The 14800-nt window shown below is 61.1% G+C and overlaps 3 protein-coding genes across 25 annotated transcripts in view; 1 reads left to right on the top strand and 2 right to left on the bottom strand.

Annotated features, from left to right (window-relative positions):
- Positions 1 to 7518, bottom strand: part of Syngap1 (synaptic Ras GTPase activating protein 1) — a 30759-nt gene extending 23241 nt beyond the window's left edge. For 4 of the 17 annotated variants that reach the window (XR_002395736.2, XR_015451009.1, XM_004846780.4 and 1 more), the window contains exons 1-3: positions 5658 to 5841; positions 2731 to 2852; positions 794 to 899 (exon numbers count right to left, since the gene is read on the bottom strand). Coding sequence is in view for 12 of the 17 variants with exons in the window: in XM_004846780.4 (XP_004846837.1) it covers positions 794 to 899; positions 2731 to 2852; positions 5658 to 5724 (295 nt within the window). In the remaining 5 variants the exon portion in view is untranslated. Of the gene's footprint in view, positions 1 to 793; positions 900 to 2730; positions 2853 to 5518; positions 5592 to 5657; positions 5850 to 7279 lie in introns of those variants that run through there. The other 13 variants (XM_087210470.1, XM_021260002.2, XM_087210468.1 and 10 more) reach the window with 11 other exon arrangements.
- A 242-nt stretch (positions 7519 to 7760) lies between these two features.
- On the top strand, positions 7761 to 9283 carry Cuta (cutA divalent cation tolerance homolog). 2 transcript variants are annotated; one of them, XM_004846774.4, is made up of 7 exons: positions 7761 to 7915; positions 7997 to 8048; positions 8293 to 8501; positions 8615 to 8674; positions 8758 to 8803; positions 8915 to 8964; positions 9068 to 9283. In XM_004846774.4, exons 2-7 carry the CDS (start codon positions 8007 to 8009, stop codon positions 9192 to 9194), a joined length of 534 nt encoding a protein of 177 aa, XP_004846831.1. In that variant the 5' UTR covers positions 7761 to 7915; positions 7997 to 8006; the 3' UTR covers positions 9195 to 9283. The 2 variants fall into 2 exon arrangements, with proteins under 2 accessions (XP_004846831.1, XP_087066604.1); XM_087210478.1 differs by having other exon boundaries at positions 7905 to 8048.
- Positions 9284 to 9511: 228 nt separating this feature from the next.
- Positions 9512 to 14552, bottom strand: Phf1 (PHD finger protein 1). Of its 6 annotated transcripts, none has more exons than XM_004846793.4 (15): positions 14063 to 14552; positions 13228 to 13402; positions 13065 to 13146; positions 12871 to 12966; positions 12362 to 12462; positions 12108 to 12256; positions 11886 to 11981; positions 11670 to 11738; positions 11430 to 11553; positions 11264 to 11331; positions 11026 to 11130; positions 10749 to 10938; positions 10565 to 10659; positions 10259 to 10339; positions 9512 to 10132 (listed from the first exon to the last, which is right to left on the bottom strand). In XM_004846793.4, exons 2-15 carry the CDS (start codon positions 13384 to 13386, stop codon positions 9838 to 9840), a joined length of 1710 nt encoding a protein of 569 aa, XP_004846850.2. In that variant the 5' UTR covers positions 13387 to 13402; positions 14063 to 14552; the 3' UTR covers positions 9512 to 9837. The 6 variants fall into 6 exon arrangements, with proteins under 6 accessions (XP_004846850.2, XP_021115683.2, XP_021115682.2 ...); XM_021260024.2 differs by lacking the exon at positions 14063 to 14552 and adding an exon at positions 13656 to 13790; XM_021260023.2 differs by lacking the exon at positions 14063 to 14552 and adding an exon at positions 13656 to 13790 and having other exon boundaries at positions 10259 to 10336.
- Positions 14553 to 14800: the final 248 nt, after the last annotated feature.

Below are 14800 nucleotides of genomic sequence, written 5' to 3'. Positions count from 1 at the left end.
GTGCACCTTGGCTACAGATCTCTGTTCTCTGCCTTCATCTCCCTCACTGTTCCCATGGAAACCTTTTAAGCGAACTTCTCAGGAAGACAAAAATCTTTTTTTAAATGACTAAAGAGGGGGGTGGGGGCAGAAAAGGGGAGGGAGGGGAAGAGACAGATGGAGAGAGGGAGAGAGTTGGAGAGACAGACCGAGCGGAGAGCTGTACAGACAGACAGACAGCGCTGCGATGGGGGCCTGCGGGCGTTCCCTGGGGGCAGAGGACCGGACGGGGGATCAAGACGGGGTACAGAAAACAAGAGGAGAAAGAAAGGGGGTGAGAGGGTTGCAGAAAAGAGAAGCAGTCGAAGAGAAAAGGAAAAAGGGGGCAAGAAAAGAGGGAGGAGCCACAGGCCTGAAGGTCTCCGAAGAAGAACCCGGAGCACGGCGGTGGGCCAGAGGTCTGGGGGAGGGCAGGAACTAGGTCGCTGTCTCCCAGATCCCAGACCACGGCTGGAGGGGCAGAGGCGGGCTCTCGGACAGGAAGCCGCAGATCTGAGGAGACTATTTTTACAAGCACCGGGAAAACAGTCAAACTTCGCTGCTGCAGAGGAGAAGGGGAGCGCCGCAGGGACGCGCCGGGGCCTCGAAGCGCGGCCCGCGCCCCGCTCTGCAGGCCAGAAGAGGGCGCCGTCTCCCCTCGCACGCGGACTCGGTCTCCGCCTCCCCGCCCGCCGGCGACCCCGGCCCGCGCCCGCACCCCCGCCCCCGCCCCCGCCCGCTCTGTCCGGGGCTCGAGCCTGCTCGGCCGCCGTACCATGCTCGCCGTGGGGCCGCCCCTCCACCGGCACGGAGACCGTGCGCCTCAGCAGTTTGTTGCGGCTGGATTCGCTCCTCCGGTCCCGGATCAGAAGGGGGTGTATCTGGGGGATGCGGGGGGTGGGGTGTCAGACCTCGGCCCCCACCCCGCCGCCGCCTGCGGCCCCGCCCGGTCCGCAAGGGCCTCTGGGCAGGGGGCTTCTCCGCCCCGCCCTCCCGTCTCTGGGGGCTGAGACACCCTCGGGACTTCGCCCTGGCTCTGCTCAGCACTCCCCGCAGCTCCTCGGGAGGTAGCGGCCTCCCGGGTCCGATGTCCCCTTGGCCTTCACTTCACCCGCCCCCTTGCTTCCCCCCGCCTCCCACCTCCCTTACCCCTTCTCTCGCTCGAGCCTGTCACGGGGGTAGCAGAAGCTGCATTTATAATCAGGAGCCACAGCTTGTCTCCCGCCCACGGCCCGGCTCCCGGCCAGACGGAGACCCAACCTCCCGCCCCAGAGGCCCTGGTCACCCTCACCTCCGTCCCCACCCACACGGACCAGTCCTTCCTTCTCTCAGCTAGGCCCCTTCCCTGGCCTCAGCTCCACTCCTACCAGGAAGCCCTGCACCAGCCCGCGGCCATGGCCACGGCCCATCCAGTCTCCTGACCCCACCGTGTTCGTCACCCCAGCTCCCCTCTCCCCTGCCCCAACTCGGCAGATCCCGGCCGTTCCTCACGCCCCTCGGTGGCTGGCCGTGGGGTCTCTGTGTCCCCATCTCTGCCATTCATTCCTTCCTTACACCGCCCACTGCCCTCCTCCTCCGCGTCCTCACTGCAGTCCCTGCTCCTGTTGGTTCCTGTTCCCCTAGTTCATCCCACAGACTCCAAGTCCTTGACCCGGGCTGATGGCCACTACTACATCCCTCAACTGCTTTCCAGTGCCCAGAACTTGGACTCTCCAGGGCGCCTCTCCCACAGTGTCCCCGTGTCCTCTCCTGGCCGCCTGTGCTCTGTACGGGGTGAAAGCTCTCTGCCCAGCATCCCCACACCCTGGGTCGCCCTGATCCCTGCTCCAGCCCTGCCTCACCGCGCCAACTCCCAGTTATCGGGAACCTCTCGCCCTCTCTGGCTACCTGCCGCTCCTCAAGCTCATCCTCCCGAAGTCTCCTGCTGGAATCACACCTGTGGGCATCCGCCCTTCCACATGCATCCTGTCTTCTCTGACGGGCCCTCTGCACCGACCCTGCTCCCAGATTGGAGCCCACCTCCTCTGGCCCTCAAGTCTCCTGTGTGGCCACCACCTCCCACGTGACTCTCCGTTTCATCTCCTTCACTCTGGCGAGCTGTCCTTGCCCCTCCTCCCCACACACCCTTTCCCGTATTCCTGCTGGATGTCCAGCGAGTCGCAGCACAAGGCCTCACAGTCTACACTGAGTGCAAGAAACCTGCCAGTGTTCACTGCCATCCATGCCAGGACCTGTGCCCCCTGACCACTCCTCTTACCCCCAGACCTCCTATCCCCTGCCTGTTCTCTGGAGCTCTCAGTTCCCTTTTCCTGCACTGTGCCCCATGATGGGAACAGGACTGAGCAGGAGCGGAGAGAGAAGGGCAGGAGGAGGGGTCCTCAGGGTCACTCTGGAGGGAAGGCCCTCTGTTTCCTCTTCCCTTCTCCAAGCCCTTCAGTTTCCCCATCCCCTTGCCCTTCCTAGCTCTCACCACACTGGATGGGGTGAAGTCTTCACCCCAAATCTTCAGTCACAGCTCCCCAACATGGCCCTCAAAGGCCCTGTGGCCAAGGTGACAGTGACTGTCCCTTTATCACACCCGACCCGCTCTCCTCCCAGTGCTTTTGTCAGCCTTCCTGGGTCTCCCACCTCCACCGAGGACACTCCCCATCTTTCTCCCCACAGTATGCCCAACTACCCATGGTTGCCTCCCAACCTCCTCACCCTGCTCACCTCATCCTCATCCAGCATGAGCAGCTGGTTCCCCGAGATGATGCAGAACCGAGGGTTCCAACCAGGACGATCATACGGGGAATGAACGTATTGGGTTCGGTGCATAGGGGGTCCCCGTACATCTGGGGGACAGAGACACACAGAAACAGTAAGGGAGGCTCGGTGCATCTGGGAGCAGGTCTAAAATGGCGAGAAGAGAGTCCACAACATGGGAGAGGGGAGTCCCACCCGCCTTGAGAGGGTCACAGTTGAGGGTGAGACTCTCGGCAGTTATCAAGGCCCAGCAACAAAGCCTTCACAGCTGGGGAGAAGAGGGGTCACGGAGGCGCTGCAGACCCAAGGGGAGACTACAGAGGAGAAGACTGCGGGAGGTGCTTCATCGTGGCAGAGGGACCCGACCGGGACAGGGAAAGGGAAAGGAGCATAAAGGTGGCGGTGCAGCAAAACTGCCAGAAGGAACAACACACAGGTTGGTGGCGGGTGTTTGGGAAGAGGGAGGGCATTCAGATAACTGCAGAAGATGGACCTAGAAGGTGGCATCTCCCACCTGTGAGAGTAAGCGGAAACCTAAACAGCTGTGGGAAAGAAGGGTGTGCGTGTGTAAAGAGTTGGGCCATGAGATCTGAGAGCTAAACATCTGGTGGAGAGGAAGTCAAGTTACTGTTCTCAGAGCCAGAGATAGGAGACTGCCTCCCTCCTGGCCCTTCTGGTCCTGCTCTGCTCATCTTTTGTGGAAAGTTCTGGTTCTTCTGGTGGGAGGGAGAAGATGGATTTGGTCGAGATCTGGCTGGGGAGGGGCCAGAGTGGAAGAAGGTAGGAAATACACCCATGTTTCAATGAACAGCGACCTGACTGAGCTCTCGGTAGCGCCCTCCCCGCTAGTTCCCATGGACCGGGTGGCAGCCCCCCAGGCCCGGTGAGTCCCTTCCCCATCTCTGCTGTTCTTGTGCCTCCCCGAAACTGCTCTCCTTTAAGCCCCACTGCCACACAAGATCAGAGGAACACATGGGCCCAGGTCCTGGAGAAGTGAGTGAGGAGTCAGACTGGTGACATTAAAGTGACAGAAATTAGGCCTAGGGTATCAGAATAAGAGAAGGTGTAAAGGAAGAAACATCCAATTCTGTCCGCTTCCTGGGACAGTTAACATGACCGGACTGCACAAATGGCCTCTGAGCTCCATTCCAGTAGAAAGCCCTAGCAGAGCTGGGAAAAATCCAGCCTCTTTCTATTTACAAACACGTTCCCCAGATCTGCCCAGCCTGCTCAGCACAGTGAGATGAGCCCACAGAACATGCCTAGAAACCACAATCCTTCGAAACTTTCCCTGTCTCAATGCCATCTCAGAGACTCTACTCGACTCCATACAGAGATCACTGATACCTAGACCCGAGACTGCAGACATAGCACCTGGGCTCTGCACACCCACAGGGAAATCCAGGCAGGGTACACACAGCAGAAAGGGGTGCAGGCTGCAGCTCAGAGAAGCAAGCATTTTAGACTTTAGGGCCACCTTTCTCCTGGGAACAGGAAGGATATATGGAGCTTACCAGCAACTCTAGAACACACACACACACACACACACACACACACGCACACGCACACGCGCACACACACGGTCAGGACTTAGGAGAGAATGATATTGATCCCAGACGCTGAGGAACATGGCTGATACAGGGAGAAAATGTACTAGAATGAGATGCCCCACAAAGGCTCAGATGGGGAGCCCTTATAGCTCCCAGCCCAACCATCAAAACTTCAGTATCTTTGCACACCAAGTCTCCACTCTAGGAGTAGTGGAGACAAGGAGTAGTGGAGGAATGGCGATAAAGACTGGGGTACTGAGGGAAAGCACACAGAGAGTGACAACATGGGGCAGGAAACAGGCTGGGCCAGGGGGTAGATAAACAGATTGGATGTATCAGAAAACAGAGACTGTGGTAAACTCCTAGGGACACGGGAATGCTCCAGAAGGGCTCAACCAGACAACGAAGCAGAAGAGACAAGGAGGTCCTCCTGATGGGAGACTGAGACATGTGGTCAAGAAGGAGCAGTGGAGAGGTGGCTCCCAGACAGCAGAGCGAAACAGATGGAATGGCTATCAGAGAGGGGACTGATATAGGGGAAGCACAGAAGGGGGACTCATATAAGGAACGGACAACATATGGGGGGAAAGATATAGGTGATGGACAGCAGAGGAAGGGAGGGGGAATGGAAAGAAGGATTGGGGGAGGGGCTTAAGTGGTGAAGTGAAGAAAGCAGATTAAGATCCAGAGGGTGCATTTCACTTGTCAAGAGCCTCCATGAGCGTTAGAGTCCCGGGCGGGATCTTAAGCTGCCTCTGCTCCCGACACTCAGTCTAACGTGCGTCGCCCCCTCCCCGCAAACCACACACCTCATCTGCCCTCCCCCTGCCCTGGCCTCCCCTCCCCTCCCCCAGCCCTTGCCTCTCTTCTCTTCCCTCCATCTGGACCTCCACCCCCCCCACTGCCTCCCTCTCTCTCCATCTGGCCCCTTCTCTCCATCCTCCTCTTTTCCTAATCCCTACCATTCTGTGAGTCCCCCACCATATTCGCCCCCCGTCTTCTTGGCTTCTGGTCGTCTCCCCTATATTTTCATTTCCCCCCCAGTCTCTGCTAAGGCTGGCTCTGTTTCCTGGCTGCTTTCCTCACCGCTTAGCCCGCACCTCCAAATGGGAATGCAGCTCTTCCCCAACCCAGCCCGTCCGCCTCCCAGCCCTCCAGCGCCCTTTCCCCTCCCAGGCCTGTTTCCTGGCCCCTTGGCCCCTTACCTGCCCCTCTCCCTCCAGCCGCCAACCCCTGCCTTCCCGGTCCTCCCCTCTCCCTCCATTCTAGCCGCTCCCGGCCGCCCCCGCCCCCGGCCCCTCCCCCTGCTGCCCCCGCCGGCCCTCCCCCTCCCCCGCCGCGTACCTCGGAAGGGGGCATAGGACATCGCGGGGATGCTCCCCCGGTGGATGGAGGCGCGAGACCTGCTCATCAGGCCGGGGGGAGGGGGCGGGGGACGGGGAGAAAGAGGAGCGAGAGAGGGGGAGAGAGGGGGAGGAGGAGGAGGAGGTGGAGGAGGAGGAGGAGAGAGGAGGAGAGAGGAGCAGAGAGGAGCGAGAGGAGGAGAGAAGAGGAGGAGGAGGAGAATGAGAGCCAACGGCAGCAGCGGCAGCCGAGAGAGAGAGGGGGGCGGGGGAAGCCAGCGCGAGAGAAGAGAGCAGGAGGAGGAGGAGGGAGAGACTGCAGCCCCCCCTGCTCGGGAGACCCGGGGGGGAGAGGGGGGAGCGAGGGACCCCGGCCGGCGCAGCCGGCAGTGGTCCCGGGAGGCAGACCCCAGACCCGAGGAGGGAGGGACAGACCCCAGACCCCCAGGGTACCTCAGCCCCACGCACAGCAGGGTGAGACCCAGGCCCCAACAGAGGAAACGAGAACGCCACCTCACAGATGAAGACCCCGGGCCCCCCAATCCAGATGGCAGTGTGAGGATCCAGGCTCCAAACGGTTCTTCAGAGCCACAGAAATCTTAAGACTTTAGACCCCGTGGTGATGATTTCAAGGATCAAGACCTGAGACTAGACTTAAAGCAAAAGATGAAAACCAGATTAGAAAGTCCCAGACCTAGACTTAGACCTTGTAACTCAGACCCAGGGAGACCTGAGGGAGCCCAGGCTCGGATCATAGAGAAAAGAAACCGTAGACCGACTCAGAGACAGACTCCAGTCTCGGGGAGACAGCCAGGCAGAAACCCACACCCCAGCGGCAGACCCAGAGACCCAAAACTCATAAAATGTGAAAGACCCCCGAGAGCGTGACCGTCAAAGCCCAAAACACAGAACCTCCCAAGGCAACAGGAAAATAACTCAGCCCTGAGAAAGATCCCAGCACTGGCAGCGAACCCCCCACGATGTCTCAGAGACAAACCGCAGATGCAGACAGAGACCTGGGACCCTCCCCAACTCCAGCAAGGTAAAAGCGAAAGAACCCTGACAGCCTAGGAGGCTCCCAGTCACGCCGCCACCCAGGGACCCCAGAACTTTTGGGTGTTGGGTAGCACAGCCTTTGTCTCTGCGCCTCCTCGCACTCCTCCGGCCTCGCCCTGGCCCCTCTCTGCATTTTTGGGTCACTGGATGTGCTTGGGCCCCAGGGAGGTTATGTAGGCTCCTGGGGGATGGGTTAAGGGAAGGAGCCCCAAGATCAGAGGTGACCCAGTCCCGGGCAGCGGGGCAGGCAGGGAGAGGGCACAGAACCGTCATCACTGCGCTTCTGTCCTTCCCTCCAATTCACCGTTTCAAGTTTTGGATTTTCAGTGAAGTTTTGATCAACCTGTATCCCATGTACAGGGCCTCGCCCAGTGCTTTAGAAATGCACCCTTCCTAGAGCCAGGCGTGGTGGCGCACGCCTGCAGTCTCAGCACTCGGGAGGCTGAGGCAGGAGGATCGAGGCCATGAGTTCCAGGCCAGCCTGGGATACATAGTGAGTTCAAGGGCAACCTGAACAATATAACGAGAACCTGTCTCAAAAAAAAAAAAAAGTTCATCCTCCCTCACCTCCATTGTCATGCCTTGCCTGTGTCTCGGCTAATCACTGCCCCTGCCCAGGGACAGCTGGCTTCTCAGCGCAGCCTTGCTCATTCCCCATCCCGGGTGGTACACTCAGTCCTAATTGAACGGGCAGGGGCGCTCTCTGCGCACGCGAGGTTCAGGCTTCCAGACCCGCCCACCCCTGCGGGAAATGGGGTAGGGGCTGTTGCTAGGCACATTTTGGGGCTTAGGGACGATTCTCCCCCCCACAGCCTGACGCATCCAGTCTACGGCGACTCCAGCCCCCCTTGCCCAGCGCAGGCTCTCCCGTCACGTGGCCTGCGGGGCCTCCCCGCGATTGGCCTCTTCGCGCCACGCCCCGAAGTAGCACCGCCAGAGGGACTCGGTCCCGTCACGTGACAGGGGGCCGCCGCAGCGGCTCTCCTCAGCCAGCAGCCGGGCGTTTCGGAAGTGGGGGTGCCGTTTCCACGCACTTCTGCAGATCCGGCTACCACTTGCTCCAATCGCTCTTTTCCCCGCCCCATAAGGAGGCGGGGAAATCCGGGCCACGTGAGCGTCGGGATTGGCTGGCTCTGGAGACTCCGTGAGCGGGCTGTACTGTCACGTGGTGTGCTGTTTTCTTGTCACGTGGCTGCCATCCAGGTAAGAAGAGGCCGCCCTTCCTGGGCTTGGGGTCCTTTCTTGCCTAACGTGTGACCTTTGCTATCACGCCTCCTCTACCAGCATAGGCTGCATGAGGGAGGCGCGACCGCCCGCAGCCCTCCTCGGCGGAGGGGTGAGTGCCCGGTCTGCCCCGCCCCTTCCGGTCCTCTAAACCTGGACCCGCGTTCCGAATCCCCGGGTGAAAACCGAGGCTGGGGCTTCATTTTCCAAGTTTCTCTACCAGTGTCAGGGACATTTTGCTTTCGGGTGCAGAAGCGGGAGGGCAGAACCTGAGGGTCTGGCCAAGCGAAGGCTCCCCGGGGTGCCGTTTCCCGAGGTGTCTGTGGGCAGAGACCGGATTTGCCCCCTGCTCCCAGGCCGCTCTGCTCCTGTCGCTTCTCTGGATGCCAGCTCTGCTACCTGGAGCCTTCCGCCTTCTTTCGCTGCCCAGGGCCCTGCTGTCCATGGCGTCTGGAAGTCCCCCGTCCCAGCCCTCCCCGGCCTCGGGCTCTGGCTACGTCCCAGGATCGGTGTCCGCAGCCTTTGTCACTTGTCCCAATGAGAAGGTCGCCAAGGAGATCGCCAGGTGGGGGTTAGGAGACGAGGGCCGCTTCCTGGGCTCCAGCTTTGCAAAGCCTGGCTCAGGGCTGCCAGAGTCGGGCCCTGGGCGCTCTCACTGGGGGTCTCCTTCGCCTTTAGGGCCGTGGTGGAGAAGCGCCTGGCAGCCTGCGTGAACCTCATCCCCCAGATCACGTCCATGTAAGTCGAGGGGCTGACGGAGACTTTTCCTCTGGGAGTCTTTGCTTCCCAGCACTTTCCCCCTTTTTCTCTCATCTCTTCAGCTATGAGTGGAAAGGAAAGATCGAGGAAGACAGCGAGGTGCTGATGGTGAGAAACATTCTCCTACTCAAGCAGACTTCATCTCCGATCCCTCCGGCCCTGCCCCTCCTCTGAGATCACTACTACCCTGATTCGGCCGTGTTTGTATTTTCCCCCTAGATGATTAAAACCCAAAGTTCGCTGGTCCCAGCTTTGACAGATTTTGTCCGGTAAGAACTTGGAGAAAGATGAGCAGGGTGTACAGTGGGGACTTGCTTATCTGAGGGGGCTCCTTTGGGTGTTTGTATAACTCTTTCTCTGTCACTTTTGCAGTTCTGTGCACCCTTACGAAGTGGCAGAGGTGATTGCATTGCCTGTAGAGCAGGGGAACGCCGCGTACCTGCACTGGGTGCGCCAGGTCACAGAGTCCCTTTCCGATTCCAGCACGGCTGTGCCATGATGAGCGTCCTTGGCACGGACCCCTCACACTGCAGTGCCCTGTCTTCCCATGACGTCCAAGCCCCCAGTAAATCCTGTCTTGGTTCTTTCTGCCTTTTGTCTTTTTTCCTTGTTACATATGCTTATTTGGTTGAGTAAGATCTCAAGTGCTTTTAGCCCTGTATTCCATCCATCTTTTTTATTTATTTATTTATTTTATTTATTTATTTTGGTACCGGGGATCGAACTCGGGTCCTTGCGCTTGCGCAGCAGGCGGTGAAACCACTGAGCTACATCCCCGGCCCTTCCATCCATCTTTCACAATGACTCACAGCCATGTTATTTCTAGTTGTTTTTATTTCAGTCATACAGAATCCGGGATCCCTTATCATCCCCCCTCCTCAGTCTCTGCACCCAGGGGTTAAATAGTTTTAAAAAATATTTAAAAAGCTGTAACAAAATAACATCAAAGGAAATGGGACGAAGGATGAGGGGTCAGGAATGGTGAAGGGGTGAAGAGCCTCTTCCCCGTCACCCTCTGGGTCCCAGCCTGGCAGTCAGGAGAACACTCCCTGTCTCCAGCTACATCCCAGCTGCAGGTGAGCTCTGAGGTCAGGGCTCCAAAGTGCCGGCAGGTGTGAGTGGGGAGCTGCCGGGCAGGCTGCTCAGAAGATGCCCCCTCCTCCCCACTCTACTAGGTACTGCACAGAGCCATCAGGTCGTACTCGCCGAGCAAGGACCCGGACGGGGTCCCCTCGGGACAGGTAGCCAACCCCACCTCGGACTCCTCCCCCAGTCCCTGGAGACAAACCACGGCACAAGGGAGAAGGGAGTGTGGAGCGTCTGGGAAGGCCTGGGGAGGGGGCTGGGCCTGAGCCTGAGGAAGGAGAGGCAGTCATCGAGGAGGGGGTGCTTTTAGGGATGTCTGTGGGGAAGCCGATGTGGAGTTCAAGGGGTGACCTAGCGGGAGAAGGTAATCGTCAGACCAGACAGACACTGAGGGTCAGAGGGATGAAGAGATGCTTCGAGACAAGGAACTCAAGACCACAGAGGGACAGGGGCATCCAGGCAATGAGAGAATCTCACCTGTCTGGGGGTTCACTGTCCCCAGAGGTCCCTGCGGTGCTGGCAGAGGGGTGGAAGGAAGCGAACATCCGGATGGGGCTGCTGGGGTCAGGAGGAGGGAAGTCAGGACCAGGACAGGGGGCCAAGATGTCCTCTGGGAAGGGCAGAGTTCAACACTGCCCTCAAGGTAACTGTCCCCAGAACTCTGGGCAATAAACATTGTCCTAGAAGACTCTCTGGGACACAGGAGTGAGCAGCCAAGGAAGGAAGGGAAGAGAATTCCAAGCAACAAGGTCCGGAGGACATCATCGGTAATGGAGCACTGACCTGGGCAGACAGCGGGCGTCTGTGGGCCGGAAGTTGTAGCCGCTGCCGCCCTGGTAACTCTGGTCAGGGCTGGAGGGTGATGGAGACACTGAGGCCTAGGAGAAGGAGCAGAGGACTGAGAGGTCACCTCTGGTTCCTTCCCCACCCCACCCTGCGCCCGAGGGCTTTCCCCTGGCCCCTGTACCTGCAGCGCCCCCTGCAGCTGAGCCCGCTCCCTCTGCTGCCGGGACTCGGGCTGGTTGTGCACTGCCGAGGGCAGCCCCAGCTCTTCCACCTTCCCCTTCTGCCTCCTCCTCAGGGGCTCTGGCTCCGGCCTCCGTCGCTTCCCCAGGGGACGTGAGACCCCTCCCCCAGGGCCCTGCCCTGAAGGGAAGCTGTAAGAGGCCTCCTTATCCCCCCAGCCCCCTCCCCGACACCCCAAAGACCTCCCCAGACCAGCCCGTCTTCCCTGGGCCAGTGACCTGGTGGGGGCTCCATCTCCGTGAGGGTGCTCCACAGGAGGAGGGGCCCTCGCGTGGAGACCAAACAAGCATTTCCTCTTCTTAATCTCTCTCCCTGAAATGAAACTGGGGCACAGAGGAAAATGACACAGGCTCAGGGCTGCAGAAAAGGTCACCCTCTTGACGAGCAGGTCAGCCAGGTGGGCTGCAGCCCCTCGGCGTCTGAGTCTCTCCCTGGCCTTCTCCTCCCTCCACTCACCGGTCTTTGTGGCTGTTAAGAGCAGAGAGGAGTTTGGAAGAACGTTCTCCCTTGGGGGTGTCTGAAAGCTGGGGAACAGAAGATAAATGGGGTTGGAGCATAGAGGCCCTCCCTTCCCTCTCCTGCACCCTGTCCCACCCGACCCGGAGGACTACACTTCCCTTACCTCGCCCAGGAGCAGACTATCCCAGTTCTCAGAGGTGAAGGGCAGGATCTCACGGTCAAAGTCGAAATATTTCTTCTTACAGCAGACACTGAGATGATAGAGGACAAGATGGGCCACGTCCACCCTAGAGCAACATCATCCTGTCAAGGCCTCGGAAGTGTTACAGGAGCCAGGAAGTCCGAGGCGGGCAGCTGGGCGTGGAGGGTGAACACTGGACTGGGTGCGCCCCACACCGCTCACCAGCGAAGCTGCAGCCTCCGGACCTTCTCGGGGCCCCCGAGGCACACACAGCATTCGAACTCATAGAACCTGCGCGTAGGCGGGAGGGAGAACACATCTTGTTGGGGCGAACTAAACCTGCCATGTAGGACTGACACCCAGCACACAGGTGAGGGCGGAGGGTGTGGGCGGGGACCTGAAGCTGGGCAGGGTCTTGGGGCGCCCACCCGGGCTCACCTGTCCCCGTACAGGAGGGGCTTGCTCAGACACTGGGTGCAGGCCTCATGGAACCACTGCAGGCAGCTCCGGCACTGCAGCATCTTCAGGTTCCACCTGGGGGGGATGCGGGACTAGTGGGCTCCAAGACCCCACCTTCCCGTCAACGCCCACCCCCAGGGCCACCCTCACCCTCTTCTCTCTCCTCCCCTTCCTGGGGGTCTTCGGCCTCTCATTACTCACTCCCCAGGGCCACCACAGTAACAGTAGCTCTGCTGCCGGTTGCTCAGGTGCCCGGCGTCCCAGTCCAGCCCCTTCAGTCCATATGGCAGAGACAGCTTCATGCCCAGCATGGCCCGGGCATAGGGACCCTTCTTCAGCGCACCCCCCCTCTGCAGAGGAAGAGCGGGCGGGAAGCCTTAGGGAGGTGGGAGAAGAGGCTTGGGGAGGCGGGGGGTTCCAGCAGGGCGCCAAGGGGCACAGAAAGGTGCCTTTACCTTGGTGGCGATGGCAAAGACACACTGGCGGCAGACCCAGGATGCGCCCTCTCCTTCTCCAGGGGCCGGGGCCCTGGGAACGTGGCAGTCCTGGTGATAAGCTGAATGACAGTGTTGACACAGAGCACTTACTGGGGTGCCAGTACTCCGAGGTAGGAGTAGTCTTGCCCGTCGTATCTAACCCGGGCAACCTACTGGGGTGGGAGCATCAGCCTGATCGTACAAGGGAGCCGAAGCTCCAGGAGGCTGAGGGACTTCCCCAGGTCCTACGGTTAGGAAAGGGGTATGTGAGCTACCTTCTGCCTGCAAAGCTTACACCGCCTCATCCTACGGCCGCTTCTTCCTGTGCCGGAAGGGGATGAGGTCGCAGGGGTGAGGCGACTGGACAGAGTGGTGGCCTGAGTGTCAGGTCAGCATGGGGGACAGAAGGACCAGTGCTACAGGGAAGGCAAGTGGCATCCTGGAAGGTCCAGGGCAAACTGGACCACTGAGGCACCCTGCCCTCTCACCATGGCGACACTTTTCACAGCTGACCAGCCGGTTCCCAGGAACCACATTCTCAGAGCGACAGACACAGCAGAGGAGCTCCTCCCCAGGGAGGGCAGCTGCAAGGGAACACGGTGTCAGGAGGCCCCCCAGCGCCCTGTGCCACCCGGAAGCTGGGTTTCTACTTCCGCACAGCCTTGGGGCTTTAGGGCCTCACCAGGGCTGATGTCTTTCCACAGAACCAGAAACTGGGAATCGTCCTCAAACTGGACCAGACACACCTCCCGGGCGCTGTCCACCTGGAAGGGCGAGCACAGGATGCAATGGGAGCCAGGTGTGCAGAGGGCCGGGGAGCAGGTGAGAGCACAGCTTGGGCTCACCTTCTTGACGGTGCCCAAGTACAGCAGCCCATCAGTCCATCTGGCCAGGACATCCTGCCCCTCCCAAAGTCGAGGCCTGGGGCCCGAGGTGGGAGCAGAAGAAGCGGGGTCCCAAAGAGAGGGGGCTCCGGAGCGGCTCAGCCGGGGGGGCTGCGCCATTGCATCCTGGGGGGGCCTAGCCCGAAGTGAGGGAGAAGAAGTGGTTAGGAAGGCTGAGGAAGCGTCCCTGCTTTTCTGTCAAGGACTAAGCACCTGCACCTCCAGCCCAGCTTCCTGCCTCCCGCTCTTCCAGCTCTGCTCACCGTTCTCCTCTTTCACCTCCCTCCAACCCACTTCTCAGTTTCCCAGCTCCCAGAGCTCTCCTGGGATAGGAAATCCTGCCTGGGGGTCCTAGGAGGAATGATGGTTGCAGAGCAAGGGTTACACACAGCTGCTCAGAGGTAGCAGGATTAGGGTGCTCTGCTCTGCCGCCCAGAGATGTTGGGGGAGCTTTTCTGCAGACGTTTTCCAGACTAGAAGTGGCTGGCTCCCGGGGCCTGCACGTCTCCTTCAGGACAATTCTCCTGGTGCCAGGTTATGTCAGGTCACCCTCAAATTAGGGGCGCCCTGGCCCTGGGTAGACAACTTCCCTGAGTGCCCGGGAGGGGGGCGTGTCCCCGTCCCAGTCTCTACTCCCCACCACTGCACGGCAAGTCCGAGGAGGGACTCGGCCGGCCGTCGGCTCAGCGGCCTGGCCCGGCCCGGCCCGGCCTCAGGCTGGGTGGCGTGGCTCTCCCGCCCGCGCCCGCTCCGCCCCCGGTCCTGCGCCCCACGGCGCCTCCCGCCGCCTCCTTACCGGTGACAGCTGGGGCGTCCGGCAGCCGGGCAGGGGCAGACGCCTGGGACCTGGGCGAGCCCCGCGTGCGGGGAGGGCACGTCGGGGCGCCGAGGGGCTCGCGGGCGGAGGCCAGGGGGTCCCCGGGCCCAGCCCCTCCGTCCTGGCGACTCTGGGGCGTATGACGCAGCAGCCAAAGCAGCGACGGCGGCGGGAGGAGGCGGCGGGGAGAGGGAGGGGAGGGACCGACCGGCGGGGGGTGGAGGGGGCGGGGAGCACGGGCGGGGAGGGAGGAGCCGGACGGGGGGCGGGCGCCACCTCACCCCACCTCCCTCACCTCCGCCAGCCCGGAGGGCGCGGGCGGGCGGTGGCGGGCTCGGCAAGCGGAGCGCGGGAGGGCGAGGGCATCCCCGCAGCCCCCTCCTCCACTGGGAGATCGCCCCGGGGCGGGACGGAATTCCTCCCGGTGCCCGGCCCCCGCCCGCGCCCCATCCGTTAGCCGCCCCCCTACGACCCGCAAGCCCCGCCCATGCCTTAGCCCCGCCCCCTCTCGCCCTTCCCCTCGCTTCGGTTCCGCCCCCTCTGGGCTAGCCCACCCACCCCCAACGCCGCTGCTGGGCTTCTGCGCACGCGCGGCCCCTCCCGCGCACAGCACCTGGGAAGCCCGAGCCCCACCTCTACCGGGCGGCGGCCTCGGCCCGTGGCGCTGGGGCCTCGGCGCTCTCCCCGCCCGCTGCCATCTCCGGGGCGGTGCGAGGA

This window comes from Heterocephalus glaber, unplaced genomic scaffold, assembly GCF_053883595.1.
Source record: "Heterocephalus glaber isolate CG9 unplaced genomic scaffold, H.glaber_assembly_v1.0 deba00001141, whole genome shotgun sequence".
NCBI classification, from domain to species: Eukaryota; Metazoa; Chordata; class Mammalia; order Rodentia; family Bathyergidae; genus Heterocephalus; species Heterocephalus glaber.
The sequence above is the reverse complement of the archived record's forward strand: the minus strand, read 5'-3'. Positions and strand labels throughout refer to the sequence as shown.

What these genes read in the sequence shown, in the direction of transcription:
- Cuta (XM_004846774.4), top strand. Translation starts at nt 8,007, where the DNA reads ATGAGGGAGGCGCGACCGCCCGCAGCCCTCCTCGGCGGAGGG. An exon ending in ATCCCCCAGATCACGTCCAT is followed by an intron (nt 8,675 to 8,757) that starts GTAAGTCGAGGG and finishes TCATCTCTTCAG; the next exon opens with CTATGAGTGGAAAGGAAAGA. An exon ending in AAGACAGCGAGGTGCTGATG is followed by an intron (nt 8,804 to 8,914) that starts GTGAGAAACATT and finishes TTTTCCCCCTAG; the next exon opens with ATGATTAAAACCCAAAGTTC.
- Phf1 (XM_087210477.1), bottom strand. Translation starts at nt 13,386, where the DNA reads ATGGCGCAGCCCCCCCGGCTGAGCCGCTCCGGAGCCCCCTCTCTTTGG. An exon ending in GTGGAAAGACATCAGCCCTG is followed by an intron (nt 12,967 to 13,064) that starts GTGAGGCCCTAA and finishes GTTCCCTTGCAG; the next exon opens with CTGCCCTCCCTGGGGAGGAG. An exon ending in CTGTGAAAAGTGTCGCCATG is followed by an intron (nt 12,463 to 12,870) that starts GTGAGAGGGCAG and finishes ACTGTCATTCAG; the next exon opens with CTTATCACCAGGACTGCCAC.